The 17,000-nt window shown below is 45.4% G+C and overlaps 1 protein-coding gene across 1 annotated transcript; it reads left to right on the forward strand.

Moving 5' to 3' along the window:
- The first annotated feature begins 4,375 nt into the window (after positions 1-4,375).
- SNU13 (small nuclear ribonucleoprotein 13) lies at positions 4,376-14,672 on the forward strand. Its single transcript, XM_010599302.3, has 3 exons — positions 4,376-4,509; positions 11,214-11,334; positions 13,444-14,672. Exons 1-3 carry the CDS (start codon positions 4,507-4,509, stop codon positions 13,704-13,706), a joined length of 387 nt encoding a protein of 128 aa, XP_010597604.1. The 5' UTR covers positions 4,376-4,506; the 3' UTR covers positions 13,707-14,672.
- Positions 14,673-17,000: the final 2,328 nt, after the last annotated feature.

The following is a 17,000-nucleotide window of genomic DNA, read 5'->3' on the forward strand; positions in this document are numbered from 1 at the left end:
AACCATTTCACTGTGGGTCTTCCTCTTTTTTGATAACCCTCTTTTCCAAGCATGATGTCCTTCTCCATGGACTGGTCCCTCCTGATAACATGTCCAAAGTATAAGGGGGTTGTAAAAAATTATCCTTTTTGAGGGATAGTACAGGGTCTTGGAGCCCTGGTGGTGCGGTGATTAAGATCTTGGCTGCTAACCAAAAGGTTGGCAGCTTGAATCCATCGGCCACTCCTTGGAAACCCTATGGGGCAATTCTACCCTGTCTTATAGGGTCACTATGAGTCGGAATCGGCTAGAGGGCAACGAGTTTGGTTTTTTGTTTACAGGATCTTGAGGGAGCCCTGGTATGCACTGGTTAAGTGCTTGGCTGCTAACAGAAAGGCACAGGGCACAGAACCAGCTGCTTTGTGGGAGAGAGATGTGGCAGTCCGCTTCCATAGAGATTACAGCCTTGGAAACCCTATGGGGCAGTTCTACTCTGTTCTATAGGGTTGACTCAATTGCAGTGGGTTTGGTTTTGACAGGGTTTTGGTAATGAGTGGCTGAGACAAACACAGTGCTGAGGGAAGTAGGAAGGCGGTATTGGGGCCCCCTCACCTTGATGACCTTCCTTAGGCTGCGGCGGGTCTTGTTGACCTGGTGCCAATAGTGCTGGGCCTGCCAGATCAGAAACAGGCAAAGCACAAGTAGGTTGCCGAGGCACCGAGGGTCCCTGCAGCTGCCATTTTGGGAGAGCAGGCTCCGCACTGGCTCCCACTCCGGACCCTGGAATGGTCCCACCAGGGCACAGGCGCCCAGCAGTGGCAGCAACATGGCAAAGCATTGGCCAGGCAGGTGGTGTTGGGGAGTTGAAGGGCAGGACCTGTCTGGCTGACCCAGACAGGTTGGGGTGGAGTAGCCTCCGCCTCATAGCACCCTTGTCACTGAGGCCACCTCACAAAGGAGCATGGTGCCCCCGCCTCAGCTCCAGTCACTGGGCGTGGGTGCAGGTGAGAACAGTGTTGGCACACTGACCAAAAGGGGTTAAGGGGAAAACAAACTTGTTGTAAAGATCCCTGTCCTCTGGAGTGAAGAGATTAAGTTTCTACCATGTATGATGGGGTGATGTACCCTGTGGTCTGCTTGATTTCTTTCTTCCTGTGAGTGCTTTTCATCCATTTGTCCATCTGCTTCTCCATTATCAAAAATTTAACCAACACTGTATTGAACAGGGAGTCCTGGCGGCTCAATGGCTAAGCACTTGGCTGTTAACTGAGAGGTTGGAACCGTGGAAGAAAGACCTGGGGATCTACTTCCATAAAGATTACAGCCGAGAAAACCCTATGGGGCAGTTCCACACTGTCACATGGAGTTGCTCTGAGTCGGAAATCAGCTCCACGGCACCCAACAACAACGTTCTTGTTTGACCACCCAGCATCCCTTCCTACCGTATCCTGATTTCCTGTTGAGGAATTACTTTTCCCATCTCAGGAAGAGTGTTGGTGAGAGAGTACATGTTATCCTGATGACTGTCTTCCACCAAAAAGTTATATTTAAAATGCTGGGTAACTGAGCAGGCTGAGGCATCGACCGATAAGAATGGGCCAGGCCTTAATCCTTCAGTTGTTGGATGGTGAGTGGTCCCTGGGGCCCCGGGGCAGGGGCATCAGCTATTTACCAACTGTAGGACTGATTCAGCTCTCACAGTCAGCTCCCCTTGAACCTCTGAGATCCATTACAGAGTCTTCATCAAAATCTCTTTTTGGTTGCTTGCCCCCAAAGATCCCTAAGTGAAACAAGTCCCTCCTTTGTGAGAGGCATGCTGCCAGGACAGTTATCTAAAGTGCCCATGGTAGCTGCAGACCCTGCTTTCATTGAGCTCTCAGTGTGCGTGGGAAGGCAGGACTGAATCAAGACAAGGCAAGTGAGTGCTACAAAGGACAAGTACTGGGGCTTGTAGGAACATCCAGCAGGGGCATTTAGCCCAGTCTAGGTAATCAGGAGGCTCCACTGGAGGGATAGCCACTAGGAGTTAGCCAAGCCAGGACAGTGGAGCAAATCACTCCCAGCAGAGGGTGACGGGTCAGTTTGGAGAGAATGGGGTGGGTTTGCAGTAGCAAAAGAAGATGGGTGGGGCTGTAATATGGGAGTAGGGTGGGAGAGTACTGGTGGAGAGGGCACTGGTAAACCATGGCAATTTAGAATTTAAGAATAAAAAAACAAACAAACAAAAAAAACAGTTGCTGTTGAGTCAATTCCAATTCATGGCAACTCCACGTGTGTCAGAGTAGAGCTATGCTCCACAGGGTTTTCAATAGCTGATTTTTTTGGAAGTAGGTCACTACGCCTTTCTTTCAAGGTGCCTCTGAAAAAAAACTCAAATTGCCAACCTTTTGGTCAGCAGCTGAGCACATTAACCATTTAACCACTTGGATAGTAACAAAAGGTTAGTGGTTCTACTGCTCCCAGAGGCATCTCGGAAGAAAGGCATGGCAATCCACTTTCAAAAAACTCAGCCATTTGAAAACTCTCTGGGGCCTAGTTCTACTCTGACACACATGGGGTCACCATATGTTGGGATCAATTCAAAGACAACTGGTTTGGTTTTGGTTTTCTATGGTAATAGACAAACTCAAAGACAACTGGTTTGGTTTTCTACAGTAATAGACAAATTTCTAAAACAAATTGATCCTGAACATATGTCATCATATATTAACTTAATAGGCAAGGGACTTACCAAGAAACAAAAAGATGGACTGGTTCTGAGAGAACATGGAAGTTGAATTATTATACAGGTGGGAAACAAAATTCATCAGGTGCTTAGGTAAAGTGTACTGTGTCATCACTTATGATCATAAAAACATCCTTCCATATCAGTTGTTACTGAGATCTGGGATATGATGGTCCAAGAGGCCAGGTAGGCAAAATTAACAATGAGAAATTGTTATAAAAAGACATCTAAGAAGCAAATGTTAAGGACACATCTACGGCTGTAAATTAGAATGTCTCCTTCCCCAACAGTGGTGGCTGCTAAGTCCGGTTGACATGGAAACATGAAACAGGATCCAACAGAGCTGCGGAGCAGGGTCCAAGTCACAGGTTCTATCCTTAAACAGGAGCTATCAATGGGCATTTCTTAATTTGCAAACAATGTTTTCACAAGTCATCTCAGATTTACATGAGGTGAAGTTTGATGGGGACTCTTTAATGGAAAAAATGTTTGGTTGTGGAGCCAGTTCAAACCCTTCCTGTTGTCCCATCCCGTAATATGATAAAGCAGAGCAAACAGATATGATGGAAGTAACCCAAGCCAGGAGCCAAAAATGCCAAGGTCCAGTTCTGGCTCTACCACGACCTCACTCTGTGGCCATGGACAAGCAGATTCCCAACTTTGAGCCTCAGTTTCCCCATCTGTAAAATGAAAGGTTTGCATTGCATGATTCCCAAGGGTCCTGCCCGGTTTCAACTTTTCAGTTTCCAAAGGCATTAACTGGAACTAGCCCAAAATGTCCTAGTTTTGGCTTCAACCAAATAGTAGAGGTATGAGAAAGGCCAGAAGGATCAGAGAGAACCTCTCGGATGTAGTGAGGCATGAGTTTAACCCAACATAATGGAGATTTGGAGCAGCAAAGAGAAAAGGGCGAGATGCTAACCATGAGAAAGAGAGGTCATAAGACATCTCCAAACTCAGCCTGACACAAGCTGAACCCCCATCCTCCAAACCTGCTCTTCCTCTTGAATTCCCTGCTCAGTGGATCCCAACTCCACTCCCCACCAGAAACTTTTACAAAACATAGCTTTAAATGAAGGGAAACATTTAGGATTACTCATAATTATGTCAATACACTTCCCTCGCTGGTGTATTTAGAACGATGATTTTGAAAGCACAACAAAAATGTGTTTATATAAAAAAAAAAAAAAAAGCCAGCAACGGAGTGATGACACCATTGAAACCCTTTGTTTTAGTGCATTTTTTTCTTCTAATGTTTAACTCATTGTTTCTTCCTTTAAGTAGAATGATAATGCTAGTCGCCATGGAGTCAGCTCCCACGCATGGTGACCCCAAATACACAGAAGGAGACGTTGCCTCGTCCTGTGCCATTCCCATGATCACATCCGTAGGGTTTTCATTAGCTAATTTTTGTCTGTGACCACCAGGCCTTTCTTCCTAGTCTGTCTTAAGCTGGAAGCTCTGCTGAAACCTGTACACATGGGTGATCCTGCTGGTATTTGAAAAACCAGTGGGATAGCTTGCAGCATCCTAGCAACAAGCAAGCCAGTGGCACCACAAACTGACAGGTGGTAGAGAATTGTAACAGCTGAAAGCCGCTCCCGACTCGGAACTGACGCCGTTTCTGCGCCCACGTCCCCCGACGGGCTGCGATGTCCGCCACGCCACTGTGACGTTACTTCCGCTTCCTGGCTTGCGCGGCCATTTCTGCTCCTCCGTGCAGCATTCCGGCGGAGGCGAGCGCTTCTGCTCAGGCTTTGGCCGCGTTGCTCCAGGAGTGACGAGACCGCGGAACCGCAGCCATGGTGAGTGCGTTCGCTGGGCCGGGAATCGAGAGACTCGGGGTCGGTTTACTCGCTGGCCTGTCGGAGGCCTAAAACGTGCGCCCCGTCGTCCTCCCGGCCCGCGGTTGGGGCTCCGGCAGCCCAGGCTTAGAACGTGCGCCGTCTCGTCCGCCCGGCCCGGGGTTAGACTTCAGGCAGCCGCGGGGTCCCAGCCGCCCGGCCCGGGGTGAGAACTGAGGAAGCCCTAAGTGCCTAAGCATTAGTCGGGGGCATACCTGGGCTTCGGGGAAGGAGACCAGACCACGTGGGGGAGGGTAGAAAGCCTGACGGAAGAAGCCGGTTCCACCCTTTTTCCTTTTTTTGGTATCTTTTTTCTAAAAGATGGCGTGGAGCCCTGGGGTTCTGTCAGACACCCGCTCCCATGGCTGGGGTTCCCGAGAGGGAGACGTCCGTGGTTGCGCCTGTCCCTACCGCGAGTGACACGTGCTGGGGAGTAAAGGGGCGTCTGAAGCGGGGGAAGACTGGAGTGACTTGGATTCTGGGCATGGGGAGCAGGAAAGTCCCCTGCGAGGCGGCGGCTCAGAAATGAGGCCCTGGTGGGACCACGTGCGGCTCCATTAAACTCTTGTAATTAGTCGTCGAGGGAGAGTTGGAAACCGGGTATCCTGGTTGTTAGTTCTGGTTGGCACTTGGAAGGGAAGGAAGTGTTTGCAAAACATGATGAGGTTTAATCCGCTTAACGGGGCTCCGGAGTCCGGCGAGACTGCCCCCGGTCTCCCGCTCCCCCCTCCGCAAGTTAAAAGCTTGTACTTGGCCGAGCTTAGAGCTTGAAGTTTACAAACCAGCGCTCATCGTGCTGTCAGCTCTGTGAAAAGTTCTGAAATCAGACGGTCTCAGGTCGAACTTCGCAGCAGTTTTCCTCAACTGTAAAATCGTGTTAACAGTGCCTGAGAATGTTGTGAGGATTAACTGAGATAGCTAATGCATGTTAAACATCTGCTCCTGATTTCATGGTCTGGTGTTAGATTAGAACCTTGCAGGGCTGGGCTGTCTGGTGTCCAGGGAGACCAAACTAACCAAGCTTAACTGAGTTAGGGGTATGATTTCATTCGTTCATTTAATTCTGCTCCTAATTAACACATGAGAGAATTAAAAGGTGAATGACTACACTAAGCAAGTTTCACTTAGTATTTACAAGCTAGGCAGTTTTGTTTTAAAGTTGAGCCTGACTTTATTTTTTTAAGTGAATTAATATGGAAACAATAAGGTGAGTCCTCTTTAGTGGTTGTTCTGGTTCCGGAAGTGTACCCGTTTTTGCAGTTACTGTTGAGAATTGAGCATTCTCCTTTCCAGAGATGAATTGTTGGAAGCCACGCTAGAAATAACAGGCTTTTTTTTTTTTTTTTTGAAGTGTGCGTGTATAAATAAAAAAACCAAAACCAAACCCACTGCTGTTGAGTCAATTCCAACTCATAGCGACCTTATAGGACAGAGTAGAACTGCCCTACAGGGTTTCCAGGGAGCGCCTGGTGAATTCAAACTGCCGACTGTCTGGTTAGGAGCCGTAGCTCTTAACCACTACGCCACCAGGGTTTCCGTGTGTGTATGTATATACATATATATGTATATATATATATGAGGAGTGTGTGGAGTTAAAGTGTTGTTGGGTTCTTTATGGTTTGGGAGGAGGTATTCAATTTTGATCAGTTTAAGGATGCGTTGTGATTTCTCAGGTAGCTACCAAAAGAACAAACATACCAAACCAGTAGAGGGGGAAATATTAAAAAAAATAACTCCAAAGGAAGGAAAGAAAGAAAAAGAAACAAGTGGGACAAATAGGAAGCACAAAAGGGAAGATTTGAACCCAGTATATCAGTACTTAAATACAGAGTCTAAATGCTTAAGATAAAAGACAGGTTGTCAGTTTAAATTAAAAAAGAAAAACCCAACTATATGCAGTTTAAAAGAGATCCGTCTAATACGTAAGGATACAGAAAGGTTGAAAATGACAAGAATGAAAATAGATGCTAATTAAAAATAAGGTGTAGGGTAGCCTATATGGAAACTCTTGGTGGTGCAGTGGTTAAGAGCTATGGCTGCTAACCAGAAGGTCGGCAGTTTGAATCCACCAGGCGCTCCTTGGAAACCCTATGGGGAAGTTCTCCTCTGTCCTGTTGGGTCGCTGTGAGTCGGAATCGACTCAACGGCAATGGGTTTGGGTTTTTGGGGGTTTTTTTGTAGCCTATAAAAAAAAATTTTTTTTTTTTTATATAAGTATCAGAGAGAGAGAGAGATTTTAAGGCAAAAGGCATCAGTAAAAATAGAGGGTGGCTACAAAATATGGTACAAATAAGTGAAACTGACAAGTACAAGAAAGACAAATACACAATTGCAGAGATTTTTTAAAATTGTGTGATTGATACATCATGCAGACAAAACGTGAAATAGGGGATTTGAACAATGCTGTGAATAAACTTGATCTAGTGGACATAGGGGATGTAGTAAATGAACGCTGCAGGCAACAACTATAGAAGACGCTTTTCATGCAAGGAACGTTATGAAAACTGGCCACCTAGTAGGTCATGCAGGAGCCCTGGTGGTGCAGTGGTTAGGCGCTTGACTGCTAACTGAAGGGTTGGTGCTTTAAACCCATCAGCCACTCCGAGGGAGAAGGATGTGGCAGTTTGCTTCCATGAGGATTTACAGCCTGGGGAGCCCTGTGGGGCGGTTCTACTCTGTTGCTATGAGTCAGACTCGACTTGATGGTAGTAGGTTTACAGGCTATGAAGCAAGTTGCAATACATTTTAAAAGACTGATAATAATACAGACCATGTTCTCAACCAAAATGCAGATAAGTTAGAAATAAGAAGTTAGGGTTTGGAGATGAAGGTATTAAATAACTCATGGATGAAATAAATTATAATGGAAATTGGAAAACAGAACTGAACAATAATGAAATTATCACATACCAGAGCATGTAGGATACAGCTGAAGCATTACTTGGGCCTTTAAATGCTTGTGTTAGGAAGAAAGGACTAAGAAACTAGGGGGAAAAAACAACCCCAAAGAAAGAAAAAGGAAAGGAAAAATCAGAAGTAGAAATTACTGAACTAGGAAATAAACTCTATTGTTATAGAATGGACAAAATCTGATCATGCTTTGAAAAATTCTCTCCAGTGAGACTGAGCAAGAAAACATACAAACAGGCAGTAACAGACATGAAGACAAAGAAGAGGGTATTGTGAACAATCTTTATGCCTACAATAGAACTTAGATAAAATTAACAGCTGCACGAAAAAATAGCATACCAAAACCGATTCGAGAGACAAACTGAATAATAAAGAAAATTAAGTCAAAAATTTTCTAGAGATAAATGATAAGAACCCTAGGTCTAGCTTTTTTTTTTTCCCCTAAGTTTTATTGGGGTAATTTACATGTCATAAAGTTTACCCACTTAAAGTATACACTTTATATATATATATATATATATATATATATATATATATATATATATATATATATATATATATATATATTTTTTTTTTTTACAGAATTGTGCAACCATATTTACAATCTAATTTTAGAATATTTTGTTACCCCCCAAAAGAAACTTTGGCGCTCCTTGGAAACTCTACCGGGCAGTTCTACTCTGTCCTGTAGGGTCACTATGAATCAGAATCGACTCAGTGGCACTGGGTTTTGGGTTTAAAAGAAACTTTATACCCCTTAGCTACGGGATCCAGCAAAATGAAATTAAAAAAAGAAAATTTGACCTTTTATTGGAAAGAGGGGTTGACCTTGAGAAGCTGATTCTAAAGCTATATAACTAGAAAACCAAAGGCATTGCTATCAAGGCAATTCCGACTCATGGCGACCATATAGGACAGAGTAGAACTGGCCCATATGATTTCCAGGGAGCAGCTGGTGGATTCAAATGGCTGACCTTTTGGTTAGCAGCCATTGCTCTTAACCACTACGCCACCAGGGCTCCAAAAAGCTAAGCAGAAGAGCAAAGAACTTAAAACATGGAGGATTTTCTTTCCTACTCCAGTGGGGTGCTTCTTCAGGGAACTCCAGCCCTCACTTAGTTCTTTGCCAGCATCCAGGGACTGTAACAGGTTCACCCAGTGCCATGTGTTGGAGAGGAGACCAGGTGTGTTGTGCAATCTGGCCCTGTGATGGCACATCTTCTGGCATCACTCCTACGTCATTTCCGCCTACCTGAGGTGGGCATATATGCGTCCTTACAGTATTGGGACACCACCAAGCAGATATGATGGTGAGTGTTCCCACTGGACAGTCACCTGCGAATCATCTCCGAGAACTACAGTGCCTTGTGCATTAGTCCGGGGTCCCATCCCAGGGTTATACAGGATCACCACAGGCTAACCGCTTACACACGCAATGGCCATATGGAGGCTGCACCTAGAATGTTTGTATGCATGTGTGCGTGGCTGCACTTATTTAAAAAAAAAAAAAAACACTGCCGTCGAGTTGCTTCCATCTCATATCAACCCTATAGGACAGAGTAGGACTGCCCCTTAGGGTTTCCAAGGAGCAGCTGGTGGGTTGGAACTGCCGACCTTTTGGTTAGCAGCGGATCTCTTAGCCACTGTGCAACCAGGGTGTTCTCCATATGTACATATGTATATATTTTTGTAACAAACACATGAAGGATGAGAAATGAAAATGGTCATCTGGAGAAGTGGGAGTGAGGTGGAAGGAATGAAACAGGCTGCCCACCCAGTTCACTTCCAGTGTGGATTATTTGGGAGCAAATCCAAATGGCATGTCATTTGATCCATAAATATTTCAGTACGTATCTCTAAAAACAGAATTGTTAATATAACCACATGCCCTATAACACCCCAAAGTTTAAAAATTCCTCAACATCAAATAGCTAGTATTAGAATACTTGGTATGTCTCCATTGATAGGCCCCCCCCCTTTTTTAGACAAACTATTTGCTGAAGAAACATGGTCCTTCGTCCTATAGAGTTTAGCGCAGTTTTAATTTGAGTTATCAGGTTTGGAGTGTTGGTTAACATGTTCTTTTGTCTTCTGTGTTTCCACTAGGCTGAAAGTTGAATATAAAGGCTTGACCAGATTCTTTTAAGACTACTCGATCCTAGGTGTGTGTTCTTCACGGACTGTGATCATGTGGTGTCTGCTTGTCTTTTGTGGTGTTAGTAGCTGTTAATCAGTGTCTGGATCCATCAGCCGATTAGGTCCCAAAATGGTGATATTTAATTGAACCATTCCTGTGGAAACTTTGGTGGCGTAGTGGTTAAGTGCTACGGGTGCTAACCAAAAGGTTGGCAGTTCGAATCCACCAGGCGCTCTTTGGAAACTATGGGCCAGTTCTGCTCTGTCCTATAGGGCCGCTATGAGTCGGAATTGACTTCATGGCAGTGGGTTTGGCTTTTGTTTTTTTTTATTTATTAGGCGAAATAATGGTCAAGAGAAACAATTCATCTGTTTACCTAGTGACACAGTCTGTATAAGAAAGGCAGGATAAATGCTTGTTTAATTTTAGCAGTTTTCAAAACAGTTGATTTACTAGCATAGTTTTGACTTTTAAACTGTAGGTGTTTTATACATTTGAGGCTACATGCTGTATGATTCTAACTAAAGTATTATTTAAAAAAAAAACTAATAGAAAAGTGAAAATAAGAGAAACTCTAGGTTAACACACCCAACTGCTAACTGAAAGGAAAGGTTGGTGGTTCGAGTCCACCCAGAGGCGACTCGGAAGAAAGTCCTCATGATCCGCTTCCCAAAGGTCAGCCTTTGGAAAGCACGGCTCTGCTGTCATTCACATGGGGTCACCATGAGTCAGAATCAACTTGATGGCAACTGGGTTTTTTTTAATTCTTCATCAAATTGATAACCACAAGGAAAAGTTAATTTGAATAACTTTGAACATAGTACTCTATGTGACTTTAATAAGAAAAAGAAATTTGACCTTGGTGAGTTTGTTCGTGGTAGTAGTATTGGTAAAACAATTCTGAATTCTGAAACCATTTTGTGGTTCAAAAAATATATTTATGTGTTGGGAACAGGTTCTCACTGAGAGCAGAGGGAGATATGAATATGGAGTGGAGAATGGAGAGAGAGAATTTGGTGCTACATTTTCTGTACCTTATACTTCAACTATGACTCCATAACATTGGAAATCCAAATTTAAAGATTACCCCGTGTGACTCACACGGATGCTGACTGTGAGAACCCTGTTTAGAATCCATCTGCTGTAGTGTTGCCAGGCATTAGGCTAAGAGAGACAAATAAAAGGACATATAAGCTTTGGTATACATTATTGGACTAAATAATTGCTAACTTAGGTTTGCTGGGTTTTTGTTTGTTTTTTGTTTTTATTTTAAGATCCTAATACTAAATGGAAACCCTGGTGGCATAGTTGTTAAGAGCCGTGGCTGCTAACCAGACGGTCAGCAGTTTGAATCCACCAGGTGCTCCTTGGAAACTCTATGGGGCAGTTCTGCTCTGTCCTGTAGAGTCACTGTAACTCGGAATCGACTCGACGGGTTCGGTTTTGGTAATATTAAATATTTCGTTTTTCTAAGTGGGGGAGTGGGCAGGCTGGTGTTCAGTGTGTACGTTGGCAGGGAAGCTGGCCACTGTGTCTCACTTGTTGGTTAAGAGTATTTTGTAACTTGTCTGGAACAACTTCTGGTTCATCTTGATTAATGCTTTGATTTTTCCCCTAGACGGAGGCCGATGTAAATCCGAAAGCCTACCCCCTCGCAGATGCCCACCTCACCAAGAAGCTATTAGACCTCGTTCAGCAGTCCTGTAACTACAAGCAGCTTCGTAAAGGAGCCAATGAGGGTAAGGCACCAAAGGGCCCGTGGGAGTGTTAGTGGGATTTTTTAAGATCCACCAATTGTTAACATTTTGCCACATTTACTTCTTTTTCTTTGTTTTTGTTTTCCTTTTGCTTTTTTGCTAAACCATGAAAATCGTTGTAGAGATTTTGTATATTAGCTTTGTGATTTCCCTAGGACCATAGAAGGAAAAAGGTAATAATGTTTTTGAGTGTCTCTGATACACTGGGAACTTTACATTCATGAATCTCATTTAGTTATCAGAAATATCCCCCTTTGGTGTTTTTCAAACAGTAGTTTGTTTTTTTTTTTTTTTTAGTAAACTGTAGTAGTACTTCTGCTCAGAGATTATACAGAGTGTTCTTACCCTAACAGATGACAAGTGGTTTGCTGTGGTGGTGGTTGTTAGATGCCGTTAAGTCGGTTCTGACTCATAGCAACCGTATGTACAACAGAACGGAACGAAACATGTCCAGTCCTGCACCATCCTCACAGTCATTGCTGTGTTTGAGCCCATCGTTGCAGCCACCGTGTCCATCCATCTCGTTAACGGCCTTCCTCTCTTTAGCCGGCCCTCTTCTTTACCAAGCATGATGTCCTTCTCCGGGCACTGGTCTCTCCTGATAACGTGTCCAAAGTATGTGAGACTAAGTCTCGCCATCCTCGCTTCTAAGAGCGTTCTGGCTGTACTTTTTCTAAGACAGATTTGTTCATTCTTTTGGCAATCCATGGTATATTCAGTATTCTTTGCCAACACCAGGGTTCAGGGCCTCAATTCTTCAGTCTTCCTTATTCATTGTCCAGCTTTCGCATGTGTACGAGGTGATTGAAAATACCGAGGCTTGGGTCAGGCACGCCTTTTTCCTCAGAGTGACTAAGGTTAAGGGGGTGGAAATGACTGTGCTGATCTTTTCAAATGGAGTATTCAGGGAAGGTCTTTCTAAGAAGGTGCAGTTTGGGCAGAGAACTGAATACATGAGGGTGTTGGGCATTATAGGCTGAGTGCAAAGGGATGCTTGACTTGCTTGAGGAATAGTAGAGAGGCTGGTGTCACTGGAGCAGGTGAGGGAATGAGAGGTAACTAGGAGCCAGGTCACGTGAGACCTCGGAGGCCATCGTTAGTCATTTACACTATTCTCTAAGTGGAGTGGGAAACTACTGGAAGGATTTCAAGCGGGAAGACTGATACGATATGACTTACCCTTATGAAAGAATCACTCCATTTGGAGAATAAACTGTAGTGATAGTAACAAAACTAAGGTGGTATACTTTGCACTTACTGTACGCCAGGCATTATTCTCAGTGTTTATCCTTTCAGGAATCCTAGTAGGTAGACGTATCATCTCCACGTTACAGATGATGCCACTGGGGGAGGTTAAACATCTCGCCCAAGGTCACATATCTGATGAGAGTGGGAGCCAGCATTTGAACTTGGGCAGTCAGGCTCTGGAGTCTGCTCTTAACCACCACTCCAGCCCTGTGCAGAGTATGGTCCATGAACCAGTACTTTGGCTGTTGGTATTTTTTTGTTTGTTTGTTTTTTAGAAAACTCTAATATTTATTAAATGTTTAGATTTTCTGAGCAAGGAGTGAGAAGCAATCAGGAGTAAGCAGGTGAGACAGTGCTGTGGGGTATTATTGAACTTGGTCGTAGTGAATCGCCCATGGTGTGGGCTTTACAGAAGTATTGCTACACCGCAGATTGGGAGGGTAAACCCCGATCCTTGGCCACAGCTAGTTTGAGAAGTGCTGACTGCACTGCCAGGTGCCTCTGGGGCCCACGTGGAAGCTGGTGCCGTCGGCCGGGCGAGGGACAGTGGTGACTTGGACACATGAGGCAGCAGAGGAGAGGAAAGAAACAGTCAGATTTAGGGTATGTTTTGAAGACAGAGCTTATGGGTTTGGTGTAGGATTTGAGTGACTTAATTGGTGTTTGAATCCCTTACTGCTTTCTAGGGCAACTCCAGAACATAGAATTGCTTGTGCTAGGGGTTCTGCCCAGTTTTCTTGAACTGGTTTTTCTTATCCCTGGAAATTGCTTCATTGCGGCTATCCTGCTTGCTATCCCAAGCCCTACAGTGCCTATTGGACTCATCTCCTGTTCTCTCCACAGCCACCAAAACCCTCAACAGAGGCATCTCCGAGTTCATCGTGATGGCTGCAGACGCCGAGCCGCTGGAGATCATCCTGCACCTCCCGCTGCTGTGTGAAGACAAGAACGTGCCCTATGTGTTTGTGCGCTCCAAGCAGGCCCTGGGGCGGGCCTGTGGCGTGTCCAGGCCTGTCATCGCCTGCTCCGTCACCATCAAGGAGGGCTCACAGCTGAAGCAGCAGATCCAGTCCATTCAGCAGTCCATCGAGAGGCTCCTGGTCTAAGCCCACTGCCTCTGCCGCTCTCCCCACTGACTCCTCCCCAGGGCTGTGTGTCATAGGTTGTGTTAGCTTGTAGTGTTTTCAGCTACTTGATAATTGTTAGATTTTGTAGTCCTGGATGGTTTCTGGATTTTTGTATTTGTTTTGTTTTATAGGCTTTTTTTTTTCCCCCTTCTCTCGTCTGCCATTTTATACCCCCTTTTGACAATGAACTAGTACCCAGTGGAGGAAGCAGCAGTGTGGCAGCCATGTTCAAAGCAGGGAAGGGCCAGGAGAAACCTGATGGAGTCAAGGCAGAGCTGTGCTTCCAGTTTCCGTCTGCTAACTTCCGGTTACCTCCTGTGTGCAGGCTGACAACAGGCGTGACCGAAGTAGACACTGTCCACTTTGCATCCCTTGTTCCTGGCACACAGAACCATTCCTTACGTGTTAAGTGATCAGGGGCTTTCCTTTGCCCTAGGGGAGTGTGGGTCATTTGGGGAGGAAGCTTATGTTTGGTGAGGTTGTTAGGCTCATTTCCAAGCGTCAGTTACTAGTGCACCCCTGCTGTTGGCTTTGGTGATGTGATACTGAGTTCACCCCCGGAGGATGGCAGGGCAGCAGCAAACCAGAGGGAGGTGCTACAGGGTTCAGAGGCAGCCGGTCGAGGGAGCCGTGGGACAGCTGACCTAGGCCCTGAAGGAGTCAAGAGCAGCCAGGGAAGAGGGTCAGCTGGTGCTGGAATGAAGGATTTGGGGAGTGGCTGGGGCCTGCAGCAGAGATGATGGAATCCAAGGAAACTTCCTGTCTTTGGCAACTGAGGATTTCTTCAGTGGACACTTGGTGCCAGCTCTGAGGGCCCTCACCCCTGCTTCCTGCCACAGTGGGGGTCAGATATAGCCTCTCACATGAGAGGGACAGTGCTAATGTGTCATTCATTTCTTGTGAACATTCTAATAAAGAAATACATTCATATTCCGGTTTAAAGAACGAGTGTGGCGGCGCCTGATTCTTGGTAGGTATCCTGCTGATAGTACAACTAGAGTGGTTCTAGCGTCTCAGGGCTTTCTCGCTAAGACTGGAAAAGCCAGCAGGTCCCACCAGGGGGTTTCCAGTGTGGCGGCTCAGAATGTCCTGTTCTGTAGAGACCTAATCATTGCAGTGTTGCATTCCATTCCAGGCTACATTTGTTGTTTCATATGTTTTCTATCAGGTAAAGCTGGCAACACGGGAAGGGCTGTTAACCTAGAACAGGGTTTCTCAACGTCAGCAGTCTGGGCTGGATAATTCTTTGTTGTGAGGGACTGTCCTGTGCATTGTAGAATGTTTAGCAGCATCCCTGGCTTCTGTCTGCTAGATGCCAGTAGCATTCGCCACCCAGCTCTGACAACCAAAATGTCTCCAGACATTACCAGATGTTCCCTAGGAGGTAAATTCACCGCAAATTAAGACCTGCTGCTATAGAATTATGGCTCCTAGTAACCCTGGGCACATTCTCGAAGGTGGGGAGACTTGGGAGGGGGCGGTAGTGACCAAAACCACCTGACTCTTTTACTTTTTATCTGAGGGTAAGTACAATGAAACATACCTGGGGGACCTCGGAAAGCACCCTGACCTGCTAAGTAAGGCTTGTTCTCTGTCTGCTAGGCTAGTCATTTGTTCAGCTGACTCCAGTGTCATTCCCCTCCCTCCCCAGGTTTCAGGTAGTGCTTATTTTCCTTGTCCATTCTTTTGTATATGTATCTTTATCATTATAATCCAAAAGACTGAAACAGTTGGTGGTGGGTGTCTAAATAGAAAGTAGGGCCATCCAATAGAGCCCTAACAAGTGGGGTGATGCAGGGGCTCCTGGCATCTCCAGCCTGAGTGTCCAGCCTTCCTTTCCTGTTGCCACAGCTACACTGTTAGCTTTTAAAGGGCAGGGCACCAATTTGTGAGCACCTAATGCCCTCCGCAGCCTGACCTTTGTCTGCCTCTCCAACGTGATGTGTTTTTGCTCAGTGTTCCATATTTTCTTCTGGAATACTCCAAACCCCTTCAGATCCTTTGTACTTGGTATTCCCTCAGTTCTCTCTGCACTGGTGGCTTTCTCCTCATTCTAGCCTTAATTCATGTTATCACTTCCTTAGGGCCTTTCCTTCCTCCTTCCCCTAGCATGTACATTCCACTTTTACATTTTCTGCGTTGTACTTAGTGTCTGAGATTGCTTTCTGACTTGTCTTCCTTAGACAGCAGAACTTGTGGTGCCCAGCTCCTGCACCAGAACCTGGCACGTGCATGGAGAATGAGTAATTCCAAAAGCCTAGACCAGCAAGCAAGGAGAGAGAGCTACTACTGTCCAGCCGCCTGTGAAGCTGATTGCAAAACTCTGTGGATGAACATTTTATTCTGGAGAGAGAATCCATGGCTTTCAACAGGTCTTAAGGGGTCCTCTGACCCCAAAGAAACACTGGTTAGGAACTACTGTTTTAGAGCAAGTTTCCTGAAATTCTTCCCAAAAGGACCTGTGGTTGAGGAGTATTTTTACATTTACAATGAAATGACCTAATTGAAGAGATTATTCATTTGTAGTATTGTTAAGCACGGAACAATGAATTTCCATAATCTTTAATCCCAAAGTGATGTGGGGAAGGGAGAGACAGGAGCTTGCTCCAAGAACTAAGTACCCCCCGTTCCTTATTAATGTTGAACTAATAAGCTACATTTTGAAAAATCAGGTATGTGCCTCTTAATTCCGAAGAAATAATCTTATAGGAGCAAAATTAAAAGTAATAAGTCAATGTTCTCCATGATGCCCTGTGGTAGCCAGCCTTCAAGATGGCCTCCAGTGGTCTTCACCTCTTGGTATTCGTGCCCCTGTGTAGTCTACACTGCTTCAGACCTGGCTGTGTGACCCATAGAGTACAGGAGAAGTAACGTGACTTCCAAAGATTCCTAAAAGACATTGCAGCCCTCCCTTCACTGCTCCCTGGCTATGCGCAAAGAAGTCCGCTGCCAAGTTATGAAGGCCTGTGGAGGGGACCTAAGTCCTCCAACCAACAGCTAGCGCCAACTTGCCAGCCGTGGGCATGAGCCTCCCAGCACATGGACCCACCAGCCTCAGTCCAGCCGTCTGGTTACCACAGCACTGGTCAACATCGGGAATGCAACCTCATGACACTTCAGAACCACCCAGCCACTCCCCTCCCAAATACTCACCCACGGGAATGGTGAGAGATAATGTTTTACACCAATGGTTTTTAGGGTAGTTTGTTAACACAGTAGTAGATAACTAAAGTGTGTGTACAGGAGGTAAAAGGGTAAGGATGTCTTGCCAAA

This window comes from Loxodonta africana, chromosome 4, assembly GCF_030014295.1.
Source record: "Loxodonta africana isolate mLoxAfr1 chromosome 4, mLoxAfr1.hap2, whole genome shotgun sequence".
In the NCBI taxonomy this organism is placed as follows: Eukaryota; Metazoa; Chordata; class Mammalia; order Proboscidea; family Elephantidae; genus Loxodonta; species Loxodonta africana.